Raw genomic sequence first — 25,444 nt, forward strand, 5'->3', positions numbered from 1 at the left:
GAGTGTGTGTGTGTGTGTGTGTGTGTGTGTGTGTGTGTGTGTGTGTGTGTGTGTGTGTGAGAGAGAGAGAGAGGGAGAGAGAGAGAGCGCAGCATATGTTGGTTTAGTAGATTTGTGTGTACGATTGTAAACATGATTATTTTCTGCCAATGTAAACTTATTAAACATATTTACACTTAAATCACAACTACAGTAGCCAATTGTACACTGCATATATTAAAAAAATGGGCTTTTAACGCATATCACACATTTGAACACTTTCTGGAAGTAGCCAATAGCCTATGCAATGAAGTGAATTCCAATCATGAATAAGTATAAAATTATACTCAAATTTACCTTTAAACATAAAACTTCAGGATATTAAATAATGTATTTTTAAAATATACTTTCAGTTACAGTGACAATTTTAAGCTTACAGTTTATATATGCTAATATACAATATAGGCCTACAAAACATTTTCAAATAAGTACACTTTTAAAAAGTACACAGAACTTTCATTTTTAGTATATTTTGATTAAAATATTTTAGAATATAGCAAAATACAATTATTTTAAAGTGGGTTAAAAGTTGTATTGTGAAAATATGATGCTAATATATTTTTATATAGGCCTATTTAAAGATTGTAACATTTTTATTTGTACATTTGCAATATACGATTGAAAAGGGAATATATTTGAAATACAACGAAGTATACTTTTTTATTCTACCAGGGACAATATGCTGTTTAAATTTTAATTATAAGACTCTATAGGGCCATTGATGGGTCCAGAGAGTATTTATGCCACCGCTGAGCAGCATTAAATGCCACTTTAGAAGTGCTTCTGTGCCACCTTTACTGTGTAAAGTGCAACTTAAAGAATATAGACTAGCTGGATATCGAGAGTATTGCATGCATACATCTCTACATTTCTGCAAATGTAGCACAAGCACTTTATCGCTCTCTAGTGTCCAAAGCACAAAATCACCCTTCCAAAAATAGCGCTTCATTTACCGATGCGCTATAAATAGATTCTGCCGTTCTCACAGAGGAACCAATAATAATAAATAAACAAAATAAGACACATTCCCAAAACTAAGACAAAAACTGTGAGTTCTCACATCTGGAATATAAAAAGGCTGTTTTAAAAATTGACCTGATAACAAATCAAAACAGTACAATCATGCAACAATTTCTTTAATATACAGTATAAGATCTGTTCTGCAGTACAGTTTAGATCAGTCCGGTTTGCAAACTTTAGATGTTGAAATACTTCATTCTGTGTTTTTGTAAGGAATGGCTTACTCTAAAGAAAAGGTCAAAGGTTGAAGCCCTAAAATGTTAAAGGTGATCATGCGTCAGAGAGAGTTTAGAAAGTAAAGGTCACATTCCAGTCTGTGTTTCTGAGAGTGATATCAATGTACAGAGACACACTCGATGTTAGCTTCATCCTCAGTCATTTCTGATAGCAAACTCACAAATAAGTTCAACCTTGCTTACAGATGCAAGACACAAAGCGTGAATGAAATATGTTTTTATGGCACTTCTTACACGAACACATATTACATGAAATTCTGTTTTCCAAAAAATAAGTTTTTGAGGTCTCAGCTTTAAGGCACTTTCTCATTATTGGCTGCAAAATTACAGAATAGGAAATGTTAAAAAATACTTTGCGAGGAGAGTGTAGGACTTTAAAACCGGACGAACTTCCTTTCCAATGCTTTTTACCCAAAATAAAACATTATGTACTGATAATTTACAACATTTAGACACTCTTATGGTGTTAATGAAAAAACAACTAAAACAGCCATAATGTCCATAATGGACATTTACATGTGTTCTGGATGATTCTGTAGGCAGGTGATGAACTCTTTGACCGGATGACTCTGGAAACAGATCTGATAAACTGCATTAAAAAGAGGAAATCTGTGAAGAAACAGAGAAAATCAGCAATCGAAAAGAGAAAAATGCTTTCTAATCTGTGAAAAACACAATGATAGGTACTTTTCCACCAGGTTTTTGTGTTTGAGGATCTGATGAACTTCTGCTGCGGTTGCTGGACCTTGAAGTTTCTGGCCGTTCAGCATTTCCTTCTCAAGCTCCTCGATAGACTGACAATGAACATACATTTCTTTGAAGCACATGAACAGCGAGAGAAAATAAATCAACATTGAAACCTGACAAGAAACTCACTTTCCCCGTTCTAGCGAAAGCTTCTCCGATTTTGCGGTTGCGTCCTCCGTAGCAGGTGGTGATGAGGTCGGCGACCCCGCAACTCTCCAGAAACGTGGCGGAAGAAACCGGACTGGCTGTGCAGAATAACCGAGCGAAGGCGATCATCTCCATCAAACCCAGGCGGATCACGGCAGCCTTGGTGTTGTCACCGAAGGCCAGACCATCACAGAAACCAGCGCCCACCGCAACAATATTCTACAATAAAACACAATCATTTCTCGACTATAACACAACTAAATGCTTCAGGAACTGTAGTAGAAGGAATGGATTATCGTTTACCTTCAACGCCCCACAGATCTCCACAACATCAGCCTCCTCCACCACCGTCACACGGAAGTTTTGTGTTTGCATCAGCTCCTTCAGCAGCGGCCCGTGAGCTTTGCTTTTACACCCTAAAAACCAGTTTGTAATTATTTATTTGAAGAAATATAAGTGGCTGATTACATATATAACTACAGTTAGAGCAATATTTGGGCACATTGTCCTTGTCTATCATTACCACAACACAATATGCTATCAGTTAAAAAAGTTCCTTACTGAATAAAATTTCTTTAAAAAAAATAAAATCTTCCCAAACTTTTGAATGGCAGTGCATTTAAAACTCGTGTTTAAAGGATACAAACTGTTTAATAATGTTTATAATGACATTAAAACACAATTCTAGTCCTCAGAAGTAGTTAATTTTAAAATATTTAAAAATCATGACAGAAACATTTTGGTTGTTGTGGTAATGATGAAAATATGTAAAATGTGAATGATTGTCAATTTTAAATACCTATCTACCCATATGTATATGTTTGTATTTTAAATGTGTTTTTTTTTTAATGAAAATAGCTGGTCAAAATGATATCCAACATTTATTATATCATTTACAGAGCCTCAGTCTAAAGGGTCATGATGATGGAAAAAAATATGAGATAGCAGAGGGAAAAAATGCAATGCTTTTGCATTGGCTCGCAAAATACTTTACATTTCCCAGAGAAACTTGTATCCTTTGCGAGCGAACGCAAACATTAGGCGAGAGAACGCAAAGTTTCTCAGGGGAACGCAAACATTAGGCGAGCAAACGCAAAGTTTCTCAGGGGAACGCAAACATTAGGTGAGCAAACGCAAAGATTTTCAGGGGAACGCAAACATTAGGCGAGCAAACGCAAAGTTTCTCAGGGGAACGCAAACATTAGGTGAGCAAACGCAAAGTTTCTCAGGAGAACGCAAACATTAGGCGAGCGAACGCAAAGTTTCTCAGGGGAACGCAAACATTAGGTGAGCAGACGCAAAGTTTCTCAGGGGAACGCAAACATTAGGCGAGCAAACGCAAAGTTTCTCAGGAGAACGCAAACATTAGGCGAGCAAACGCAAAGTTTCTCAGGGGAACGCAAACATTAGGCGAGAGAACGCAAAGTTTCTCAGGGGAGCGCAAACATTAGGCGAGCAAACGCAAAGTTTCTCAGGAGAACGCAAACATTAGGCAAGCAAACGCAAAGTTTCTCAGGGGAACGCAAACATTAGGCGAGCAAACGCAAAGTTTCTCAGGGGAACGCAAACATTAGGGGAGCAAACACAAAGTTTCTCAGGGGAACGCAAACATTAGGCGAGCAAACGCAAAGTTTCTCAGGGGAACGCAAACATTAGGTGAGCAAACGCAAAGTTTCTCAGGGGAACGCAAACATTAGGCGAGCAAACGCAAAGTTTCTCAGGGGAACGCAAACATTAGGCGAGCAAACGCAAAGTTTCTCAGGGGAACGCAAACATTAGGCGAGCAAACGCAAAGTTTCTCAGGGGAACGCAAACATTAGGTGAGCAAATGCAAAGTTTCTCAGGGGAACGCAAACATTAGGCAAAAGAACACAAAGTTTCTCAGGGGAACGCAAACATTAGGTGAGCAAATGCAAAGTTTCTCAGGGGAACGCAAACATTAGGCAAAAGAACACAAAGTTTCTCAGGGGAACGCAAACATTAGGCAAGCAAACGCAAAGTTTCTCAGGGGAACGCAAACATTAGGTGAGCAAATGCAAAGTTTCTCAGGGGAACGCAAACATTAGGCAAAAGAACACAAAGTTTCTCAGGGGAACGCAAACATTAGGTGAGCAAACGCAAAGATTTTCAGGGGAACGCAAACATTAGACGAGCAAACGCAAAGTTTCTCAGGGGAATGCAAACATTAGGTGAGCAAACGCAAAGTTTCTCAGGAGAACGCAAACATTAGGCAAGCAAACGCAAAGTTTCTCAGGGGAACGCAAACATTAGGCGAGCAAACGCAAAGTTTCTCAGGGGAACGCAAACATTAGGCGAGCAAACGCAAAGTTTCTCAGGGGAACGCAAACATTAGGCGAGCAAACGCAAAGTTTCTCAGGGGAACGCAAACATTAGGTGAGCAAACGCAAAGTTTCTCAGGAGAACGCAAACATTAGGCAAGCAAACGCAAAGTTTCTCAGGGGAACGCAAACATTAGGGGAGCAAGCACAAAGTTTCTCAGGGGAACGCAAACATTAGGCGAGCTAACGCAAAGTTTCTCAGGGGAACGCAAACATTAGGCGAGCAAACGCAAAGTTTCTCAGGGGAACGCAAACATTAGGCGAGCAAACGCAAAGTTTCTCAGGGGAACGCAAACATTAGGTGAGCAAATGCAAAGTTTCTCAGGGGAACGCAAACATTAGGTGAGCAAATGCAAAGTTTCTCAGGGGAACGCAAACATAAGGCAAAAGAACACAAAGTTTCTCAGGGGAACGCAAACATTAGGCAAGCAAACGCAAAGTTTCTCAGGGGAACGCAAACATTAGGTGAGCAAATGCAAAGTTTCTCAGGGGAACGCAAACATTAGGCAAAAGAACACAAAGTTTCTCAGGGGAACGCAAACATTAGGCGAGCAAACGCAAAGTTTCTCAGGGGGACGCAAACATTAGGTGAGCAAACGCAAAGATTTTCAGGGGAACGCAAACATTAGGCGAGCAAACGCAAAGTTTCTCATGGGAACGCAAACATTAGGCAAAAGAACACAAAGTTTCTCAGGGGAACGCAAACATTAGGCGAGCAAACGCAAAGTTTCTCAGGGGAACGCAAACATTAGGCGAGCAAACGCAAAGTTTCTTAGGGGAACGCAAACATTAGGCGAGCAAACGCAAAGTTTCTCAGGGGAACGCAAACATTAGGCGAGCAAACGCAAAGTTTCTCAGGGGAATGTAAACGCTAAGTTTCTCAGGAGAACGCAAACATTAGGCGAGCAAATGCAAAGTTTCTCAGGGGAACGCAAACATTAGGCAAAAGAACGCAAAGTTTCTCAGGGGAACGCAAACATTAGGCAAAAGAACGCAAAGTTTCACATTAGGCGAGCAAACGCAAAATTTCTCAGGGGAACGCAAAAATTAGGCGAGCAAACGCAAAATTTCTTAGGGGAACTCAAACATTAGGTGAGAGAATGCAAAGTTTCTCAGGGGAACACAAACATTAGGCGAGAGAACGCAAAGTTTCTCAGGGGAACGCAAACATTAGGCGAGAGAACGCAAAGTTTCTCAGGGGAACACAAACATTAGGCGAGAGAACGCAAAGTTTCTCAGGGGAACACAAACATTAGGCGAGCAAACGCAAAGTTTCTCAGGGGAACGCAAACATTAGGCGAGCAAACGCAAAATTTCTCAGGGGAACGCAAACGCAAAGTTTCTCAGGAGAACGCAAACATTAGGCGAGCAAACGCAAAATTTCTCAGGGGAACTCAAACATTAGGTGAGAGAATGCAAAGTTTCTCAGGGGAACACAAACATTAGGCGAGAGATCGCAAAGTTTCTCAGGGGAACGCAAACATTAGGCGAGAGAATGAAAAGTTTCTCAGGGGAACACAAACATTAGGCGAGAGAATGCAAAGTTTCTCAGGGGAACACAAACATTAGGCGAGAGAACGCAAAATTTCTCAGGGGAACGCAAAAATTCGGCAAGCAAACGCAAAGTTTCTCAGGGGAGCGCAAAAATTAGGCGAGAGAACGCAAAGTTTCTCTGGGGAACGCAAACATTAGGCGAGAGAACGCAAAGTTTCTCTGGGGAATGCAAACATTAGGCGATAGAACGCAAAATTTATCAGGAGAACGCAAACAATAGGCAAACGAATGCAAAGTTTGTCAGGGGAATGGAAAAATTAGGCAAGTGGGGAAAAGAAAAAAAATTAGGTGAGCGAATGCAAAGTTTAACATTAGGCGAGCGAACGCAAAGTTTCTGAGGGGAATGCAAACATTAGGCGAGCGGGAAATAAAATACATTTTTTCTATACTGATGTTTGCTCTCTGGCTGAATGCCCAGTTTCAAGGGGCGTGTCTGCTGTGAGACTTCAGTAAAAACGCCCTCTGTTGTGATTGGCTGACATCTTTGCATTTGAAATGAGTATCAGATCTTGTAGTGGAGGGGGCGTGGTTTAACGAGGTTTACGAGCCTGCCAGAGAGACAGATGGACCTGAGTTCACTTCTCATCAGTTCTCTCAGCACGACTCAGTTCAGTGAATTGTTGTAGTTACTAGCATATACTTCAGATAATTAGTTTATTTCTAGTCGGAGGGACTGTCACTCATGTCAGAAAGTTAGTAATTTAAGTAAATGATGGATCAGCGCTGACTCGAGACGCGAACCGTTTAGAACGATTCAGTCCAATTTGGTGAACTGGTTTGACCGGTTCACTAAAAAGAACAGGTTCAAAAGAACGATTCGTTCGCGAACCGGACAACACTAGTGGACCAGAGACGGAGCGATTGCTAACAAAGTTATATTGTAACTACTGAGTTGAGAGAGCGCTGTCAGCGCAAGTTTATTTTGTTTGTATCTGAGAGTTCTGAATAAACACGCCGAGTCTTCCTCCTTGAGATGAACGAGTTACGAGTAAGTGTTGATTATAGCATCATTTTTAGATATTTTCCTATCATATGAAAAGCGTCAGTGGCGCGCATTGAGTACACAGCGCAAACAAAGACACAACAGCAGTAATCAAATGTTATCCAGTTTATTATGGGGATAGATGGCTAGCCTAGCCTGGATACCCCGCGCTTACCCCCCTTCTGCTTAATCTCGCGCCGCGTTTGGTGCCTCCGCTGTGGGCCAGATGCAGTACTGGGGGTCGGGGATGTTGAAGGCCGACCGGTCAGTGCAGCCCGAGCTTCGCTGTGCGTGAAGTTTATCTCTAAAGATGTGGCTCTGCCGATGTTGAGCAGAAACTCACGACTGTATGCACATTTTAGAACAGATAGACGTGACGAAGACATACAAAAACACTGACTCACAAGATAGAAATCACGAAAACACCGTTCTGTCGGGGGAGAGAGAAGCCGCAGCACGAATAATAAAGTTCTGTGTGAACTTGAATAATTAGCTACACATCAGAAATCACTGATGACAGATCAGAAGGAACTGAAAAAAGACTTGTTTTCATTTGTACATCCAAACACTGAGAAACTGCCAGCATTCACTCGTTCACAAGCCATGATCTCTCGAGGACAAACAAATATGGCGCTTACATGGGCGTGCCAAATTCTCTGGGCGGAGGAAAGGGAGGTAACCGTTCCTGTTATGATGTCATAACAGGAAAATTTAAGATGGGCTCGTCTGAGCAGTCATTTTCTCAAAGGCAGAGAAAGACAGCCCGAACTCGGTTTACACCAATCAAAATTTCTAGCCAGCTACAGATAACATTTCCATGTGTGTACTTACCGATGGTAGTTTCACAGAATTTCTCATCAGCGACCTCATTGGCCAGATTGGCTCCCATCAGCACGGTCATGGTGATGCCTAGTTTTTCCCTAATGACATCAGAGATCAGTTTCAGTCCGTCAGGACCCTCATCCACACCCTTACGAAACACACACAGTGATATAGCAGCGCAGCAAGTCTACATACAAACTCAAACTAAATTTCATAGAGTAAGAATTGCATATGCAAATAAGAAAACTCACCTTAATGAGGGACATTCCTACAGCATCTGTCTTGATGTGACCCTTGATGGTGTCACAGACTCGGGACACAAACTGGTGTGGGATGACAAAGATGATGATATCCGCGCCTTTAACTGCGTCCAACAGCTCTGGGACCCCCACCTGAAGAAACTGGGTTTATAAAACTTTTCTTCATCAAAGACTACTTTCATGCTCGTTTCAAGTTTGCTAAGCAAAGATATGCTTCTTTACAACTTCACTATTTAATTGCCAAATTTCCAGTAAAGTATTCAAATATCCACCAATCAAAGTTGTCACCACCATGTAAATAGAAATAATGGCTAAAGAGTTCAAGGACTCTGAAGATGCTTCACGTTCTCACCACATTGTGTGGCAACTTGTGTCCGGGCAGGTATTTGACGTTCTCATGTTCGGTGTTGATGATTTCGGTAAGTTTGCGTCCGTTGATCAACTCCTCAAACACCCACATGTTCACCGTGCTGTCAAATGTGTTGTATTTTGCTGCATTGGCGCCCACTATCTTGGCAATGGCAGAACCCCTGAGGAAATTACAGACCTTTGCTTTAACATTACAGATAAACTGTAATGGATAAGCTAGAGCTCAATACTGCTGCTGGATCAGTAATGACAGTTGCACTGAGAGCTTAATTAACAGAAGAATTACTGTGACACACATTCTCTAAAATACAGAATGGCTTTGGACTTTGTTGCAACTGGGAACAGAACTACTATTATGGTAATTATATGGTATTCAAACATTTGAAATTGTGTCTGCAATATATAAAAAATAACACTGGAACCATGAAACCATACAATTAAGATACTAATTATGGATAATAATAATCCAGTGAATATCATCTTACAGCTTTGCTTCTCTGCAAAGCCAACAGGCTGAAGTTAATGGGTCAGGAAAAGGGGAGAAAAAACCTTTCCTTTCGGCTTAAGGAGGATCACTGAACACCTGGGTCAACCATTACTCAGCAAATATTACCTCAGCAACTACAGCAAGCCAATGCACATTTGGACTTTAAATACAATAAATGTAGTGCATTGTAAATAACGACCATTTTATTTTTAAAATGATTTACTGCATCTAAGTTAAAGCCCAACATAACTTATAGAATAGTATTATTATTATAGGGAGGTTAAGCACTTTACACTTGATATCCGCTGAGGGAAGCCGTGCAAAATATACCGCATGTAATCAACTTCCAAATAGGTATAAATTCTGCCCTAAAACAGGCTGCTTAAAAAATATAATTTAGCCAAAACACCACCAGTAGGTTTCCGTTTTTAATATAAAACACGAAACAGCAAAAAAAACAGAGCAAAACAACCAAGTGTAAATGTCACGCACCAGTTGCCAGAGCCGATAATGCAGACTTTCTTGGCCGCCATGCTGCTCGTCTGTCCCGGTTGGACTGGCTGAAGGACTTCGGTGTGTTTGAGAGCCGCTGACGGACTGGAGCGAATCCTGTGGGCGCGCTTTTAAAGAGCCCGTGAACGCGCCTCACTCCCCTTTACGCGCATTGGTTAATTTCTTATCATACAGACTGACCAAATGATCCGATGATTTATTATTATTAGAAGGTATCATTCGTGTAAGTTACGAATTACGCAGATTTAACATGGTTAATAGACTTGGAGCCGCAAAGGTTAAGCTAATTATCTATTTTAGACAAGAAACGTATGACAGCGTTTGTAAACATTTGAGCAATATCAAACTCGATTAAATACGCGACCTTGCGTAATTCGTACAAAACAGACACTCCTGAGGTAAACAGAAACCGCTCGACGAAACGTAAGTAGGCATATTATCATTAATAATTGCTGTATTTTTATAGACAAAAGTTTTCTTTAAAAAAATAATACACTGAACATGTTTGTGGTAAAATCTTTCAAAGTTGTGATTTAGGGGCGCCAATTGTGCTTCAGTGGATAGCAATAAGACGTCGACAGATTCAATTTACACATTTTAGTAATTGATTTACTTTAGCTGAATAGCTTCACATTTTTTGGTATTTATAAAGGTCTTTACAATAAGTTAGGGTACCAAAAGACAGCTCAAAGAAAATGACCAACATTATCATTCTATTCACCACCTTACGAAAAAGATTGAGAGTAAAGCGAATTGTGAGCATCAATACAAGATAAACTTTATTATAACACATGGCTAATAGAGAAATACAACATTTGGTCCATTAAAGAAAATAATGAAAAACAAGATTGTAAAGATATAAAATCAAAGCAAATGCATGACTTTAGGAAAACAACAAGATGTCGTTAAAACTTAAACTACTAAGAATGTTAAAGTCTTCAGCACTTGACTTCTAAACGCTTTGAATTACTTGAGTGGAAGAACCATTGGACTATATGCAGCGCATCTATGAAATATTAAAACACTTGACAGTTTTCCTAGACATGTTTTGTGGGTAGCCATGGCCAGTTAGTACTTGCATTGGCAGATTTTTCCATGTTCTTTCAGACTGACAAGTCGACTATAATGATAAATAATCAAATGAACCAATAAACCATAAAAGGCAATTCTCCAAATATATTAATACATATCACAGAGAGGTTGGAGTGGAAGTACTTTACAGTCCAGGACGAAGTTTGCGACCGAAAGGTCTATAATCAAACAGGTCAATCAGCAGTACATCTAATCTTGTGGATCTAAAACGACTATTGAACAGATGAGTTCTGAAAAAGTCTTATTTACCGAGCGTCGCAGAAAAAGTTAATCAGCGAGCTCTCGACTTTAACGCCAACAGACTCGTTCAAGGAACTTCCTCCGAATTATTCACAAAGCTGAGGTACTAAACTACATTATTATCCGTCATCTATGCTTAACTAGACTAGATCTTCATAAAGTTCATATTATGAGAACATTAAAACAAAATCAAAGACAATATCGATCATTTTGAAAACAACAAACAACGACCCCTCCAAAAAGTAACTGTTGTAGATTTGCTAGAGGACAGCGGCAAATGGGCTCAAACATTGGCTTGTCTAAGAGCATTCATATGACTTCTGTTTCAGTTATTAGTAAAAATATACAACAAAGTCTGTCAGTTTGGTCAGAAAACTTCATTTTCCAAAATGACAGCATTTCAGAATCACTTTGAAAATGTCCAGTTGCATGGTAAGCTTGAATCAGGTAAAAACAAGGGTGACAGCAGAATTTCAAGGGGTGTTAGTTTGGCGGAGTCACAACAAAAAAAATAAGGTAATTTCTGTATGAGGAGTCATCCCTGGGCAGCTACAGCAGGACAGCACAAGATAAACTGTAATATAACTGTAGTGATCAGCGTCTGCAGTGCAGAGCAGCAGGAAATTCGCTACCCAGAACCCCTCCGGTCCTGTCTCGTAACAGCCACGAGCTTGCTTATGTGTTTCGAATGCCAAGAGCCTGTTCCAGCTCCTGTCTCCTTTGCTGAACCTGAGAGAACGAGATTGTGAGAAATGTCAATAAAAAAGGAGAGTGATAACCTTTGTGATTTCAAACAATATTTCACAGTGGCTAAATAAGATAAGTGTAAAGCGTCACCTTTGAATAGAAATAACGGCACACGGCCTCCTGAGCCCAAGGCTGGTAGTAGAACTCGGCTCTCCTTTCCTCTTCCGGGTTTCCTACCACATCCGTCATCGTCTGCAAGGACACCGAATTCAGCAGAATAAGATGCAACGTTTACTGATTACTGGCTTTTGTTTGGGGAAACGCTCAGAAACTTGTCGCAATATTCAATCCCAAGGAAATAGGTGCAACTACTCTCCAACAGATGGTACATTTTTAGACTGATAAACTGCGCTTGTGCAAGTGGACGCAAACTTTATTTTCCCTAGCGATTTAGAAATTCAGAAACACCCTGCCAACCCCCAAAGTCATTACAAATCCAGTCAGTCCACTAACCAACACTCAGCTGAGCAAACATACAGATGGAGAAAGACTACAGCTCCGGGCGAAGGTTAAACAACCTCTTCCGACTAGCAAATTTAGCGCAAGCATTTATGAACCCTGCAGGATGTATGAAATAAAATGGAACTTCCAAATTCACATGTCCACAAAAGCATGGTATTATCATACAACCAGGACCAAAAACGTATGGTAATATGAAGAGCACATGTTCTTTCAGTACTTGGTCTCACCTTCAAGTCTCTGCACTGCGACTGGAGCCAGTCATTGATGAAGCCCTGCGGGTCTCGTGCGAAGCTCAACATGAACTCCCTTTGAGTCTTCAGCTGGTTAATAGTTTCAATGGTCTCATGGATCTGAGGGGACAAGAAAACATGTGTGAGGGATCATATTTAACATCTTAATTACACAACAGTTAGTTCTGCTTCACTGCTTTGAATGTGTAGTAAAATATGAACTTCGTTATTGAACTGTATAAGAGCAATCACACTCAATCTTGCCTAACATCATTGAGGTTTTTATTGTAGTCTGATCTTTCATCACCACAAACTGTCACAAAACACAAAGTTCAACCACTGACAGTGGAGGACAGAGATTTAGACTGTTGAAAACTGATTAGTGAGCCAACTGGGTCAAAGGGGAACAACAAAAAAAATGGTCAAATGTATGCGAGTGAAAGTTCACAGCACGATTTGGTCAAATCAATAATGCTTAAAGGGACAGTTCACACAAAAATGAAAATTCTGTCATCGTTTACTTAAGTTGTTCCAAACCTGTATGAGTTTCTTTGTTCTGCTGAACACAAAGGTATATATTTGGAAGAATGTTTGTAACTATGGTAGTCAATGGCTGCCGAGATCTGCTTGGTTAAAATTTTTAATGATCCCCTCTTATGTTGTTAAAATCATTTTCATAGATTCTGCAAGCGGTTCACATACTTTTTCTTGCAACTGTACTTCCTGGCAACCCGCCAAAATGGCTGATTTTAGGTTTGAAAATGTTAAATTCATACATAAAAATAAGTAAAAGTGTACTATAAAATAATAGCATTTTTATTATTTTATTAAAACTAACGAAATAAAGAAAATAATTAATAGCATTATTGCAGTTTTTTAGTTATATTTAACGGGTAGGGTTGGGAATCGTTTGGGTTTTTTTTCGATTCCGGTGCCAAACCGATACTTTTAAAACGGTACCGGTGCCTAAACCGATACTTAAATAAAATAAAAGGCCACAAAACGAGGTGGATGACATTAAATGGCTTTTTATTTATTTATTTTTTATTTAAATTGAACCATTTATTAAAAGTTTAATGTATACTTAAATGTATGAATATAAATAAATGTATTATTGTGAAAAAACACAATTTACTTATTTACAAATTATTATTGACTTATTTACAAATTCACAGTAAAAACTAAGCCACCTAACCCAACTACAACAAGCCTAATATAACTTTAAATAACAGTTACAGTAATAACAGCAGTAGTCTGTATTTTTTGTATGCTACAAACCAGCTTCAGCTTTATTTTGAAATATGATCATATTCTCTGGCTAAAAATTTTAGAACGCATCGCCTTAATGTTTCCATGGCGACGCGTCATGTTTCTCACATGACACACAGCAGCCGCAATAGCGCTGATAGCTCAGCTGTATCCGGTTTATTTCGTTTTTTCTTTTTATTCAAAATATTCACAAACTTCTTAACTGTGTCACGAACTATCTGATGTTCAAATGTGTGAGTGAGTGTGTTAGTTGATCTTGAGTTCATTCTCGTCTCACGAAATACATGAAAGTAAGTGACCAGTGAACTGGAAGAAGAATAGAGTAAACTATATAGTTACTATATAATGTGCATGTATCTGATGTGAATAAAACACGTAACGTTAGTCAAATTATAACCATCTGAAAGGATTGTCATTGCCGCTTCCATAGACATCAGTGTGTGTTTTTTGCTAGTAGCCTACTTATGAGCATTTAAATGTCTGAAACCTGAAATAAACATGATGTGGTTGAAAACACTGAATAGTTGTCATGAGTTGTGATGTGACCAGCGCTGAGCGTCTGTCTCTGGCTCGGTGCCAGCCAAAGCGCAAAAGCACGTTTGAATTTATGAGGAACCGTAATCTGCATTCTGATTCGGTCCAGTACATACCGGGGGTTTCGGTACCCAACCCTATTAACAGGTCACACCATGTGCAATGAAAGCACCAAACCAAATCTCCAGGTGCTCTCATGAGAACCAGACTGAAACTTATGTTCACCCCTGTGTATAAACTCTTAAAGAGGAAATGAAAGGAAGTGAACTTTCACTCACAGCTGATTTATCTTGCCGTTTGAACCATTCACAATCTGTCAAGCTGGAAATCATGGATTACATCAAGCATGGAGTAACCGTAGCAACAATGTAACCACGGTGAGTCCGGTTGCTATCCCTGAAGTGGTTACTAGACTACTAAAGACTCTTAGCAAACAGAGAGGAATAAAAATTAAACATGACCAGAGCTGATGGAAAGAAAGACTCTTTTTTCCTGGACCACTCCCTGCCTTTTATCCGCAGCAAAACAACGAAAACATTCAGACCTGCGCGCTGCCAAGAGTCACTTTGATATGCTGTAGACAAGCACAGGATGTGCCACAAAGCAACAGAGTGAACAAGATCAGAAGCAGAAAGTTCTCCCCTGTGGCGAAGTGCCGAGCACTTTTAGGACCGTTTACTCAGCCCGAACAAAGACGCAACTTTGGAGGCTTTCAGCCACATGCAAAACTTTCGTACCTTGTTGTCGAGGCCTGCGATCTCCTGCTGACTGGCAGTGGACAGCAGGAAAGAATTCATCTGGGTCTTCAGGGTGTCGTCCACCTCCACATCTATATCGTAGCACGCCGTCTTCTTCTGGTCGTTGGGATCCACGCTGAGGGACAAACGGATGTTCAGACATTACATCACAGACGAGGAAGAAACAATGATCTTGAGTAACATAACATTGCCAGCAGCTACCTTATGACATGGTTGATGATGATTGGCTCAGGGGGCATCAGTAGCGCATGCAGCCGCTGAGGAATCTCAGAGAACTTCATCCTCTGGCTTTCAAAGATCTAGAACGAAGAGAAAAGACAACAGTTGGGTCTCAAAGATGTAGGGCAAAAAGAACCAGCAATAAATGGGAACGAGGAGAACCCACAATTATTTGGTTTCAAAGATCTAGAATAAGGATAACTGATAATTATTGGGTCTTAAAAGCCCCGTTTCACCTGGTATGATTATGCATTTTAGTCAATCGGATCACAGGTAGACGAGGGAGACACATTCCCATTCACACATAGAGTTTTAATATAAATGGATAGGCTTTCCAATCTTTTGATCTAATGGAATCTAGAGTTAGAAATGAGTAATGGTGAGAGAACATTGTGTTTGTGTATTTGGTACGTTTCTCATCTTTAAACCAAACTTGGGTCTTCAGCCGACAGTTTAAATCCCGTCTGGCTAGCGTGCTTCCCGTAATGTTTACGCATTAGTTCAGTAGACAGTCTTTTGCGGACCCCGTTTACACCTGTATTTAGTGTCGTCCACTTATGATCAGATTGACCAAAATTCATCTTAATTCCAGGTGTAAACAAGGCCAAAGATCTAGAATTAGGAGAACCAATTGCAATTAAAAGTATTTTGATAAGTATTCAAACAACTTCAAACACCTAGAATGAGAAGAATTGTCAACTATTGGGTTTCAAAGCTCTACAACGAAGAGAACTGACAAATCAGCCTTCGCCGCCAGTTTGATTGACTGGCGATCTGACCAATCACATCGCTGAATCTGCCGTTTTGTCCGACAGAGCAGGCAGGAGAGTTAGTAGATTAACGTCGGTGGACTTGAACTTGGAAAAACGGTGTGAACTGCGTCTTTCCGCGGTTGAAACATTTCTTTTAGTGTTCATTCATGTTTATCAATGAACTAGAAGGAAGAGATGATCGGTATCAAAACGGTATTTATTGTTTATATTTCTTTAAAATTTCAAAGTTGAGACTGTTTCGTATCAAAAGTAACTTGCTCTGTCCTGTCTGTCGGCGTGCTGTCAGTGTCCACTTTGCTCCGCGATGCATTTTCTCTACGTGCGAACGTGTGTGGTGTGAGCGTCATGGCTTGTCGTACATAGCTACAGTAACTAAAGGGGGCGGGTCTTTGCGAATGGTCAATTATTGCGTTAAAAGATCTAGAACAAGAACGGACAGTTATTCATTAGAAATGGTTCTAAAGCCATCAGAAAGTCTCTTGGGTCATGACGACTATAATAACTGACAAAAATGACAGGCCATCCTCTGGGTTTAAAAGAACCAACCATTATTCCTTGAAATTATACCATACTGTATAAAGAAGCATTTTTCCAATTAAACACATTGGCCTAATTCATGAAATAATCGTAAATATATTTCGTAAAATGGACCTTTACGAAAACTGTCCTCCGGATTCACAAATGCTTCGTATACCACGGATTCGCTAGTTAAACGTGTGTATATTAATTCCAAACATTCATAAATAGGGCACGCATGCACGCTCATTCATAATTAGCATAATCCCCACCCATGAGTTTTAACTACGCAAATGACGTGTCCAGGAAAGCTGTGTAATCTTCTGGACTTCCTTCTGGTTTGGCTCCAGTATATTACATAAATACCAAAGAGACCAATTGGCAATATGCCTAGCAATAAATATCAAATTATCGTGTGTCCTCCAAAGCATTTTTAGCCATCTAAAAAATGTCTGCTGCTCTTCTGAAAATACTTTGGTTGCTGATACAGAATACCCATGGCAGTAATGTGTTAGTATCTCGTTTTGAAGTATATTACTGAATATAAAAATGAAATAACCAGCAATATTAACTTCTCCATTGTTGTTTAGTCGTTGTACAAGTAGGATGATTGGTCGGTGTAGTATTTGTCCCACCCCTCCTCCACTGTGATTGGTCTATTACCCAACGTTGAACAGTAAAAATAAAAAAAAAGACAGGGCAAATCAACTCTTGAAATATTATTATGGTACATAGTGCATCAAAATGCAATGTCATCAGTTTGCCTAAATTAGAAAACACAGACCGTTCAAATGTTTTTTACGCACCATTTACACATGGTAGGGAGCAGGTGTACATTTCTTTCGTACCAACTAACATTTTGAACATACAAACATTTTCGTGAATCCGAACATTTACGCCAGAGTGGCTTTACAAACGATTTACACACAAATGAGTTCTACTCGTGTTTCATGAATGAGGCCCAATGAACGGGACTTATTGTGGGGACACATTTCAAGTGAGAGTAAGGTTACATTATGTTACCTTGTAAGATACATTGTTACAGTTTTCATGCGTCAAACACAACAAAGTATTTATTTTTGGCCATATGACAGATCTGATATTCTATTTGTCGTTTTTCTCTTTTGCATAAAACTGAAGATTCGGTACATACTGTTTTCTAAAATGATCTGATATTAACTTTTGCATGGATTTTATTGAAAAGACAATCTAACACTCTCCCAGGGTTTTTCCTACATTGAAAATTTTTTGGCGGCCGCCAAAACAAATTTTTGTCCCGCCAAAGCTTTATGTGATGAGTTATTGTGATTTATGAATGATGTAGAATAGATGCTGCGTTTGTAACTGAGTGACAGAGAGAACGATCAGAGCTCCTCCCCCGCTCGCACCCTCTCTGTCTTCAAAATAAGCATTCTTAGCTTTCTAATATTTCCCATATTACGTTAATCAAAATCAAAAGGTCGGAAGACCGAATCCAAGTTGCACGTGGCGCTATCAGACGATGTTTTCCTTTAATTACCGCTGGGTGTGAAATGCGCTCAAAAAACATTGACTGATTCTCTGACCAGCTGACATAAAGCATACTTACAATAAACGGGAAACAAATCCTATCCGGTTATGAAGTGTTTTCTGCGTGTTGACAAATCTTTCGCGATGTTCTAATAGACGGGATTCACACACAACGCGTCTGCTAATGTCCGATTCGCCACCTAATGACTCATTTGAACCGAATCATTTTAACGACTGGTTAGAACAACTGATCTGTCCAACACTGAACTCACGAATCAGTTGAATCGTTTACTCAGAACACATCTGAAGAGAACAAGTGTGCTTACCCAGTTTAGCAAGAGTGGGTGTAAGAGTTAGTTGTAATTATTCACAGTATTTCAGCTTATTTATGTTCATAATGTGTAGTAAAATAAATAGCCTATAAATCACTTAGTTTAGACTGGAGTGAGGTGAACCCAGAACAAAGTTGTTGTTAGCTAGCTGATAATTTTATGAAATTGTATATGGCAGAAAATTAGGCTATTTGTTAATTTTTTTATTACTACTTTTTAATATTGATATGATTATATACCAAAACAATTATCAGTAAATAGTGTAAAAATGAGGAACAAAAACAAACATCAAGGTATCCCACATGAAAAAATACTATAGTATATAATAGTATATTATAGTATTTACTACACTTTGTTAATTTTACTAAGTAATTTTACTATAATATACTACAGTATTTTTTCATGTGGGATCAAAATAAGATAAGCAAAAGTTACAAACTTTCTTTGAATTTATTTAAAATGTATTGTCAGTATTGCGCTTGCAGATCACTTGGGTAGGGGACTTTTTTACTGTGCGTGCGTGCGTGTATGTATGGATGACCATGTCTGTCAGCCACCACCGAAGACCATTTTTGACCCAGGAAAAACCCTGTCTCCATTGACTTTGCATTGCGTGAAGCTGCCTCCTTGTCATTTCGGACTTATAACAAAAAACAGAACAATGTTTAAAAGCGGATATGTGACAATGTGTACAGCAATTCAGCAAACAAGCTAAAAAACACCGAAATAAGTTTTTATAAGCTGTCGACCCAAAAAAAATTTGCGTTTAAGGAGACAGAAGTGGATACAGGCAATAAGACGTGAAGCATCAGCAGAAGAATGGGCAAATTGTGGGATCTTGACACTTAGTATGCATGTGTGCAGTAAACATTTTGTCACTGTTAAGTCAAATATCCAAATGTCAGTTTTATATATAATATTTCCTGTCGCTGATCTAGTGGGTGTAGTTCTCAGTGTCTCAATTGCCTGTATCCATTTTTTTGTCCTTAAACGCTCTTTTTAGGTCAACAGCTTATAAAAACTTCTGGCTTTTTGTTTCTGAGTTTTGTTTAGCTTGTTTGCTGTCCACTTTGACACATATCAGCTTTTAGACATTGTTTTGTTTTTGTTATAAGTCCGAAATGACAAGGAGGCAGCTTCAAGCAATACAATGTCAATGGAGAACGTTGGATTGTTCCCCCCCAGTGGGCGTGGTCTTCAGATTATGACGCTTGTCACTATGTCCCTATACAATCATTGACTGAACATATTTGGGTTCGGTGTAAGCACTGAAAACGTTGAGGTTGTGCTCGCACGTGAACGTCATGCTATGTACAACACAAAGTACAACACGCATGAAACACTTAACGTAACGCATAAATGCACGTAACTAACGTAAATCAAGCAAGCTAGTATGCATAGGCCACGAAGTGTTGGCGAAATAACGCATTAGCGGACTGGAGGGAATAATATGGAATTGTTTCCAGAAAACTTCTTGCACAATATATATTCAAGCACTTTCAAGGACCTGTCTTTGTATGTTTATTTTCAAAAACTTTCCAGGGCCTTGACATTTTTTTTTCCAGATTCACAAACTTTCAAGGATTTCAAGGACCCGTGGGAAGCGTTCTTTATACACCTTAACAAAGAATGTACAAGAACTTTGTCTTGAGTATGTCAGGGCCTTACTGATGTGAGTAATTTAAAAATGTATTTCTAACCTTAAAAATTTACATAAAACCGTTTTCCATTGGCTCAGATGGTCAATTTTCCTGTCTTAAGTGGCCATTTCCAGTATAAGACTACATTCAGCAACTCACCTGAGGTTACTGTCATCAAATGACCCATGATTACAGAGTTAAAAGCATCAAAAAACAAACTCCACAGGTCTTTGTTACCTGCTGGAGGTATTTGTCACAGTTGATGAACTCTCGTTCATGAGGGTCCTGGAGTTTGTGGGTCTTCACGTACTGCCACAGAGCCTGAATGATCACGGGTCGGGTCTGAGTGTGAATCCCCAACAATCGGGCCAGCCTGGGGTCCAACTTAAACTGAGGCGGCTAGAAAGAGATTGATTTGTCCCATTAGTCACATTTACTCAAAATACAGCTGAATAAAATTCAAAGAGAATATCATCCAGTAAAGACATTCCTCAACGTGGGATGGGACCACCTGGTGGTGGTTTCTCAGATCAACAAGGGTTATTTTTGGAATAGCAAACTTGCATACTACATGCATCATGCGCACAGTACGTGTGTCATCACCTGATAGTCCAGCATGAGCAATACAGTACAGCGGACCCCAACATCTCCGGGCCTCTTCACCTGAAATCCGTCGGTCTCCTGAGTCGTGGCTGTTCGGTGCCACTGAAATCAAGAAAAAAAACACTTCAATAACTGACAACCGAAAGATTCAAGTGGACAGCACATCAGTGAACTAAGTTTAAAGTAGTACAGTTGAGAAATGCCCTTTTCTGCCCCTCACCTCCACCAAATGATTGTCAGGTCCATATAAGTCTTTATCCAACTCGATCACTAAAGACTTGAAGAAAGAAGAAAACTTCCTCTTCTGCTTGGTGGCTTCATACTTGGACACAGCAGTCTGAGAAGGAGAAAAATTTTGAGTTTTCAGAAACAGCCTTTCTTGTACTTCCACAATGTCAATAAAGAGTTTGACTTGAAAGCCTCGCTTACGTCTTCAAGAAGTCGTCCCTCCACGCGCAGCTCCCAAGATGCAACGGTACCCTCGCCGTCCTCTGCATCCGGTTTGGCAGGATTGAAGGTGTTGGAGATAAATATCCGTAGTTTTCTTTTTTGCTGCACAGAACACACAGATATTCAGTGACACCTTTTAATCAAATGCAGATGAATGACGCACAGCCACTTTTTTGTTCTTCTAAAGGAGTCAAAAGATACCCCTAAACAATCTTCATGTACCTTGATGGGTCTCTTGAGAGCTTCCTGAATATCGAGACGTTTGCGCATAATGGTCTGGTCGAGCTTCCTCTCAAACGCCAGCAGGTCCATGTACGCCTGAGACTCAGGAACAAGTTCTCTGATCTAAAACGAAGCAAAAGAGAAAATCAGGATGATCTAAAAACCATTTCTGTTGAGCTGTTTTCATCACAGTCGGACACATCTTTAGTTATTCAGTTTCTGAGCTCAATTTCTTAGTGCAATCTGATGCAAGGTTTTTTCTTATTTGCATTTGTGGAAAAAGTATACAGGGGAAAAAAAGCAAGCCAACTACTTGTACTGCACTCCACTAGTTTTACTTCTAGTTGAGTTCAAAATAACAGATTTCATGGCCACTTACTCTTTGAGGTAGGATTTTATCTGCCATTTTCTTCTTCTTGGCACTAGAATGAAAAACAGCACCATTAGCAAGAGCAATGACTCCAATTAAGCACTTCAAATTATTTCAGTTAGGTTTAATTCATCAATTGAAGTCTTGACTGGGCTTACTGTTGGTTGCGATTCTGTTGCTGGACCTGCTGGATCTGATTTGGCGCCGGTCGCTTGCGGGACGGGTCCATGACTGGCATGCCTGGACGGGACACCGGACTGGACCCGTAACCAGGGGGCCCCATGGAAGGTCCCTGAGGGGTCATACGATTGGTTGGAGGCATTCCTGGTCTCTGCAATGGTAGGAATGAAGGACAGTTATCCGAATGGATGAAAACTATGAAATGCGATTTCAATGTAATTTCACTTGAATGTTAAACAAGTAGATTTTTTATTGGGGTAACAAAAAGGGAAACCGCTATGTGAAACTGTTGTATTAACAGTAGCATTTTTCACTTCTTCTCTCTGACATTTCAACTCTTGCTGTAAATGTCAAGAGCCGAGTACTGGAGTCTGTTCATGCTGAGAAAAGGGCACTTAAAAGTGCACAAGCTGTCGAGTCCATTTTAGGACAATTTATCAAGTGCAGATTAAAATGCTCATATGGTTCCTCTATTCCTTTAAGCGAATCAATAAACAACCTTGAATCTCAACTCCAACAATTGGAGAATGCAAATTGCACAAACAATCATTGTGGGGAAAAATGTGAATTTTTTTTCTCCAAAATAAAAGAGTTAAAGAGTTCAAGGTTTGACTGAAGGATGTACACAGGCAAGAAAAACAGCACAACAAAACCTAATCCATCCTTGAATACAAGACACAGCCAACACAAATTCTACACATATTAAAAACTAGTGATTGTTTATCATTTATAAACACAATAGCATTTTAGTGGCCCTACGAGTAGCTTTTTGAACGCTTAAGTCACAATAAAGCACAAGTAATAATAATAAATATACTCTTTATACAGATGGTCATTGAAACTTAAAGGGATAGTTCACCCAGAAATGAAAATCATCCCATTATTTACTCACCCTCAAGCCAATTGTAGGTGTATATGACATTCTTCTTTCAGCCAAACACAACCGGATAAAAATATCCAGGTTATTCCAAGCTTAATAATGGGAGTGAATGGTACCACAGATTTTGAAGCTCAAAAAAGTGCATCCATCCATAAAAGTTATCCATAAGGATCCAGGGGGTTAATAAAGCAAATGTTAATCAATTTAAAGAAATTAATGATGCCATATGGGACTACTTTTATGATGGAGGGATGCACTTTTTTGGGCTTCAACATTAAAGTTACCATTCACTCCCATTATAAAGATGGGGTCCAAGAGCCAGGATATTTTATTAATATAAATCTGCTCCGGTTTGGCTGAAATAATAAATTCATATACACCTAGGATGGTTATATGGGATAATTTTCATGTATGGGTGAACTATATGTTTAAATTGTTTGCTTATAGTATTGAAAACAAATGTATTCAACTGGAAAAACGCAAAACAGAAGCATTTCCACTGGTGGTCTCGAACACACTGCATGCATAACATATTATGTAACGTTATATTAACATCAACACACTGGCCATCAATGCCGCCAAACACATCAGGATGATGCTCTTGTAGGCCCCACCAACAAATAAACCTCAGTATTTAAGACTCGCCTTACATCATCAAAACTAACTGTGGATTCAATTTCTTTTTGTAAATTTTAAATGAAGCTCCCAACAAAAATCTCATCTGGTTTATTTATCAGAGGCATATCACGTTTGATGCTTTGCAGTGACCTAACGCTACTCAAAGCAACACCGCTGTACCCGCGCACAATAATACCAAGATATTCCGACTTTAACGCTTGTATTTAATTTCAAAACATTCAGAACGTTTCGTGAATTGAATAAACGCACGAATCCTGCATGCAAGCATTAAAACAAAACCCCTCCGTTTAAGTTAGGCTGCTTCTTTGTTCTCCTCGCGCCTTACCGGGTATCCGGGCATCGGCGATCGATACATATGGTTCTGCGGGCCGCCGGGTCCCATCCGTCCTGAGGGCGTACCGGGACCCATACCAGGTCCTGCACCGGCTACTGGCGGCCCGGGTCCCAATGGGGCTCCGCCGCCTCCGGGTGTCGCAGGCTGAAAACCACTACGCGCCGCCATCTTCTCCGCGAGCCGCAAACAGACGGAGGGAGCACCACCGGTGTGATGTGAACGAGTATCGCGAGAGTTGAAGAACAGCAGCGATGAGCAGTGACGGAGTCTCGCGAGATGTGGAGAGATCCCGCCTTCGCACTGACGACGTCTGAAGAATGTCATCTGATCTATATTTCCAATAAAGATGAAATGTATTCATGTTGTGATTATATCCAATAATAATAAACATTTTGCATGTTGTGGATATAGCGGTAATCAGTGAGGAAAGGCTTTATTGGTGACTCTTGAGGTTTTGTTAAAGAATTAACCATGGTTTTACTATAGTAAAACTGTTGTAACCGTGTTTTGTTTACTACTATAAATACCACGGTTAAACTATGGTTAGCGTCGCAAAATGAGCATTTGGCCCATATGTGAATAAATTCACACTACATCCGAAAGAGGGAGACAAACACCCATAAATAAGGCTGACATGAGATTGACTAACAACTCTGATATCAAAATAAAGCATTAACAGCCAAACAGTAAACACATTTTTTGTATGTTTGGTGCTTCATCAGTTTTGTCAGCCTTTTAAATTTAGGTTGGTATAAATAAAAACAGAACCGATATAGAAAGGGAAAGGGTCACCATATATGGCGGTGACATGAATCACACTCTGAATCGTTAAAATGGCTTCTGTCCACTGCAGTTGACATCAGAATAAGATTAGATCCAGGTGGAAGTCAAGCATCTCTCTTTCTATGTCCTTCATTTTGACATTTTGGCTTTCGTCCTAATGCACAGATTTACACACACACACACACACACACACACACACACACACACACACACACACACACACACACACACACACACACACACACACACACAGTGGTTCGTATAAGCAGTAAGCACTCACTGAGGTTGATTAAAAGGGCCGAGCAGCTTCCTGTCGACTGAGCCAGAGTCCATAAGTCACACATCATTGGTCACAAACACTCTGATGATATCATTAAACTCTGTCCCATTAGCACACTAAAATCAATCCCTTAATTTGCTGTGCAGATATATATGTATGAGGTGTGATGTAGTCCTGGTAAAATGTTTTCATTGGAAATTACCTTTGCAGGACTGAAATCACATTTGTAAAATGCCCTAATATTTCTAGTTTCTGGATATCTTTCAGATCAGTTTATCACTGACACTTAAAAGTAAAAGTATGTTTGTCATCATTACAGATATGAACATTTCCTTTCACAGCCTTTTGAAAGGTTTTATTAATTGTCTTGTGCTGACAGGAAGGGACTTAAGCTAATGTTGTGTGATTAGTTGCAGCACGTACAGCCAATGAAACAGGAACAGAATGTCTGCTTCATCTCATTATAAAATAAAGAGTTGGCTTCCATTTCAGTCACCTTCAGTTTGTTGCAAAGGGCATCTTTATTAGGCTTATTCTCGCTTCTATTTTGATGGTTTATTGTTATTGAGACTTCATATTATGAGAGAACAAGATGAGCAGGTTTTCTTTAGATGCTGAGAGTGTTTGGCCTGCTTTGCCACCCACACTTCTGATAAACAAACACAAATATAGACCTCAAATATACCTTTACATACATTATGGCTGTTTAACAGCCTCTTTTCTGGTCAAGATTCACCAAAATCAAGGTAAATATTTTCGGTTAAAGCTCTGATTCGGTTTCAAGAAAGGACTAGGTCAACGTTATACCCACTTCAGTCAAGAAATGAAACCCTTTTTGCCTCTATACTCACAACAGGCCACAGGTCA

The 25,444-nt window shown here is 39.7% G+C and overlaps 2 protein-coding genes across 2 annotated transcripts; both read right to left on the reverse strand.

Moving 5' to 3' along the window:
- Positions 1 to 1,087: 1,087 nt before the first annotated feature.
- On the reverse strand, positions 1,088 to 9,910 carry gpd1b (glycerol-3-phosphate dehydrogenase 1b). The gene is made up of 8 exons (XM_079807370.1): positions 9,495 to 9,910; positions 8,499 to 8,676; positions 8,138 to 8,278; positions 7,896 to 8,034; positions 2,493 to 2,605; positions 2,172 to 2,408; positions 1,983 to 2,089; positions 1,088 to 1,904 (listed from the first exon to the last, which is right to left on the reverse strand). Exons 1-8 carry the CDS (start codon positions 9,533 to 9,535, stop codon positions 1,808 to 1,810), a joined length of 1,053 nt encoding a protein of 350 aa, XP_079663496.1. The 5' UTR covers positions 9,536 to 9,910; the 3' UTR covers positions 1,088 to 1,807.
- A 360-nt stretch (positions 9,911 to 10,270) lies between these two features.
- On the reverse strand, positions 10,271 to 23,702 carry smarcd1 (SWI/SNF related BAF chromatin remodeling complex subunit D1). Its single transcript, XM_079807378.1, has 13 exons — positions 23,506 to 23,702; positions 21,640 to 21,812; positions 21,491 to 21,533; positions 21,112 to 21,234; positions 20,869 to 20,991; positions 20,660 to 20,776; positions 20,440 to 20,541; positions 20,074 to 20,235; positions 15,049 to 15,146; positions 14,827 to 14,962; positions 12,284 to 12,406; positions 11,685 to 11,786; positions 10,271 to 11,576 (listed from the first exon to the last, which is right to left on the reverse strand). Exons 1-13 carry the CDS (start codon positions 23,680 to 23,682, stop codon positions 11,523 to 11,525), a joined length of 1,533 nt encoding a protein of 510 aa, XP_079663504.1. The 5' UTR covers positions 23,683 to 23,702; the 3' UTR covers positions 10,271 to 11,522.
- Between the last annotated feature and the right edge of the window lie 1,742 nt (positions 23,703 to 25,444).

Source organism: Gobio gobio, assembly GCF_949357685.1.
Source record: "Gobio gobio genome assembly, chromosome: 24".
NCBI classification, from domain to species: Eukaryota; Metazoa; Chordata; class Actinopteri; order Cypriniformes; family Gobionidae; genus Gobio; species Gobio gobio.

Bases quoted from the DNA above. Each gene is read 5' to 3' on its own strand.
- gpd1b (XM_079807370.1), bottom strand. From the start codon at position 9,535: ATGGCGGCCAAGAAAGTCTGCATTATCGGCTCTGGCAACTG. The intron at 8,279-8,498 runs GTGAGAACGTGA...CAGTTTCTTCAG, and splicing joins ACAAGTTGCCACACAATGTG to GTGGGGGTCCCAGAGCTGTT. The intron at 8,035-8,137 runs GTGAGTTTTCTT...GTGTTTCGTAAG, and splicing joins TAGGAATGTCCCTCATTAAG to GGTGTGGATGAGGGTCCTGA.
- smarcd1 (XM_079807378.1), bottom strand. From the start codon at position 23,682: ATGGCGGCGCGTAGTGGTTTTCAGCCTGCGACACCCGGAGGCGGCGGA. The intron at 21,235-21,490 runs GTAAGTGGCCAT...GCTTCGTTTTAG, and splicing joins ATAAAATCCTACCTCAAAGA to ATCAGAGAACTTGTTCCTGA. The intron at 11,577-11,684 runs GTGACGCTTTAC...TCGTTCTCTCAG, and splicing joins GCCGTTATTTCTATTCAAAG to GTTCAGCAAAGGAGACAGGA.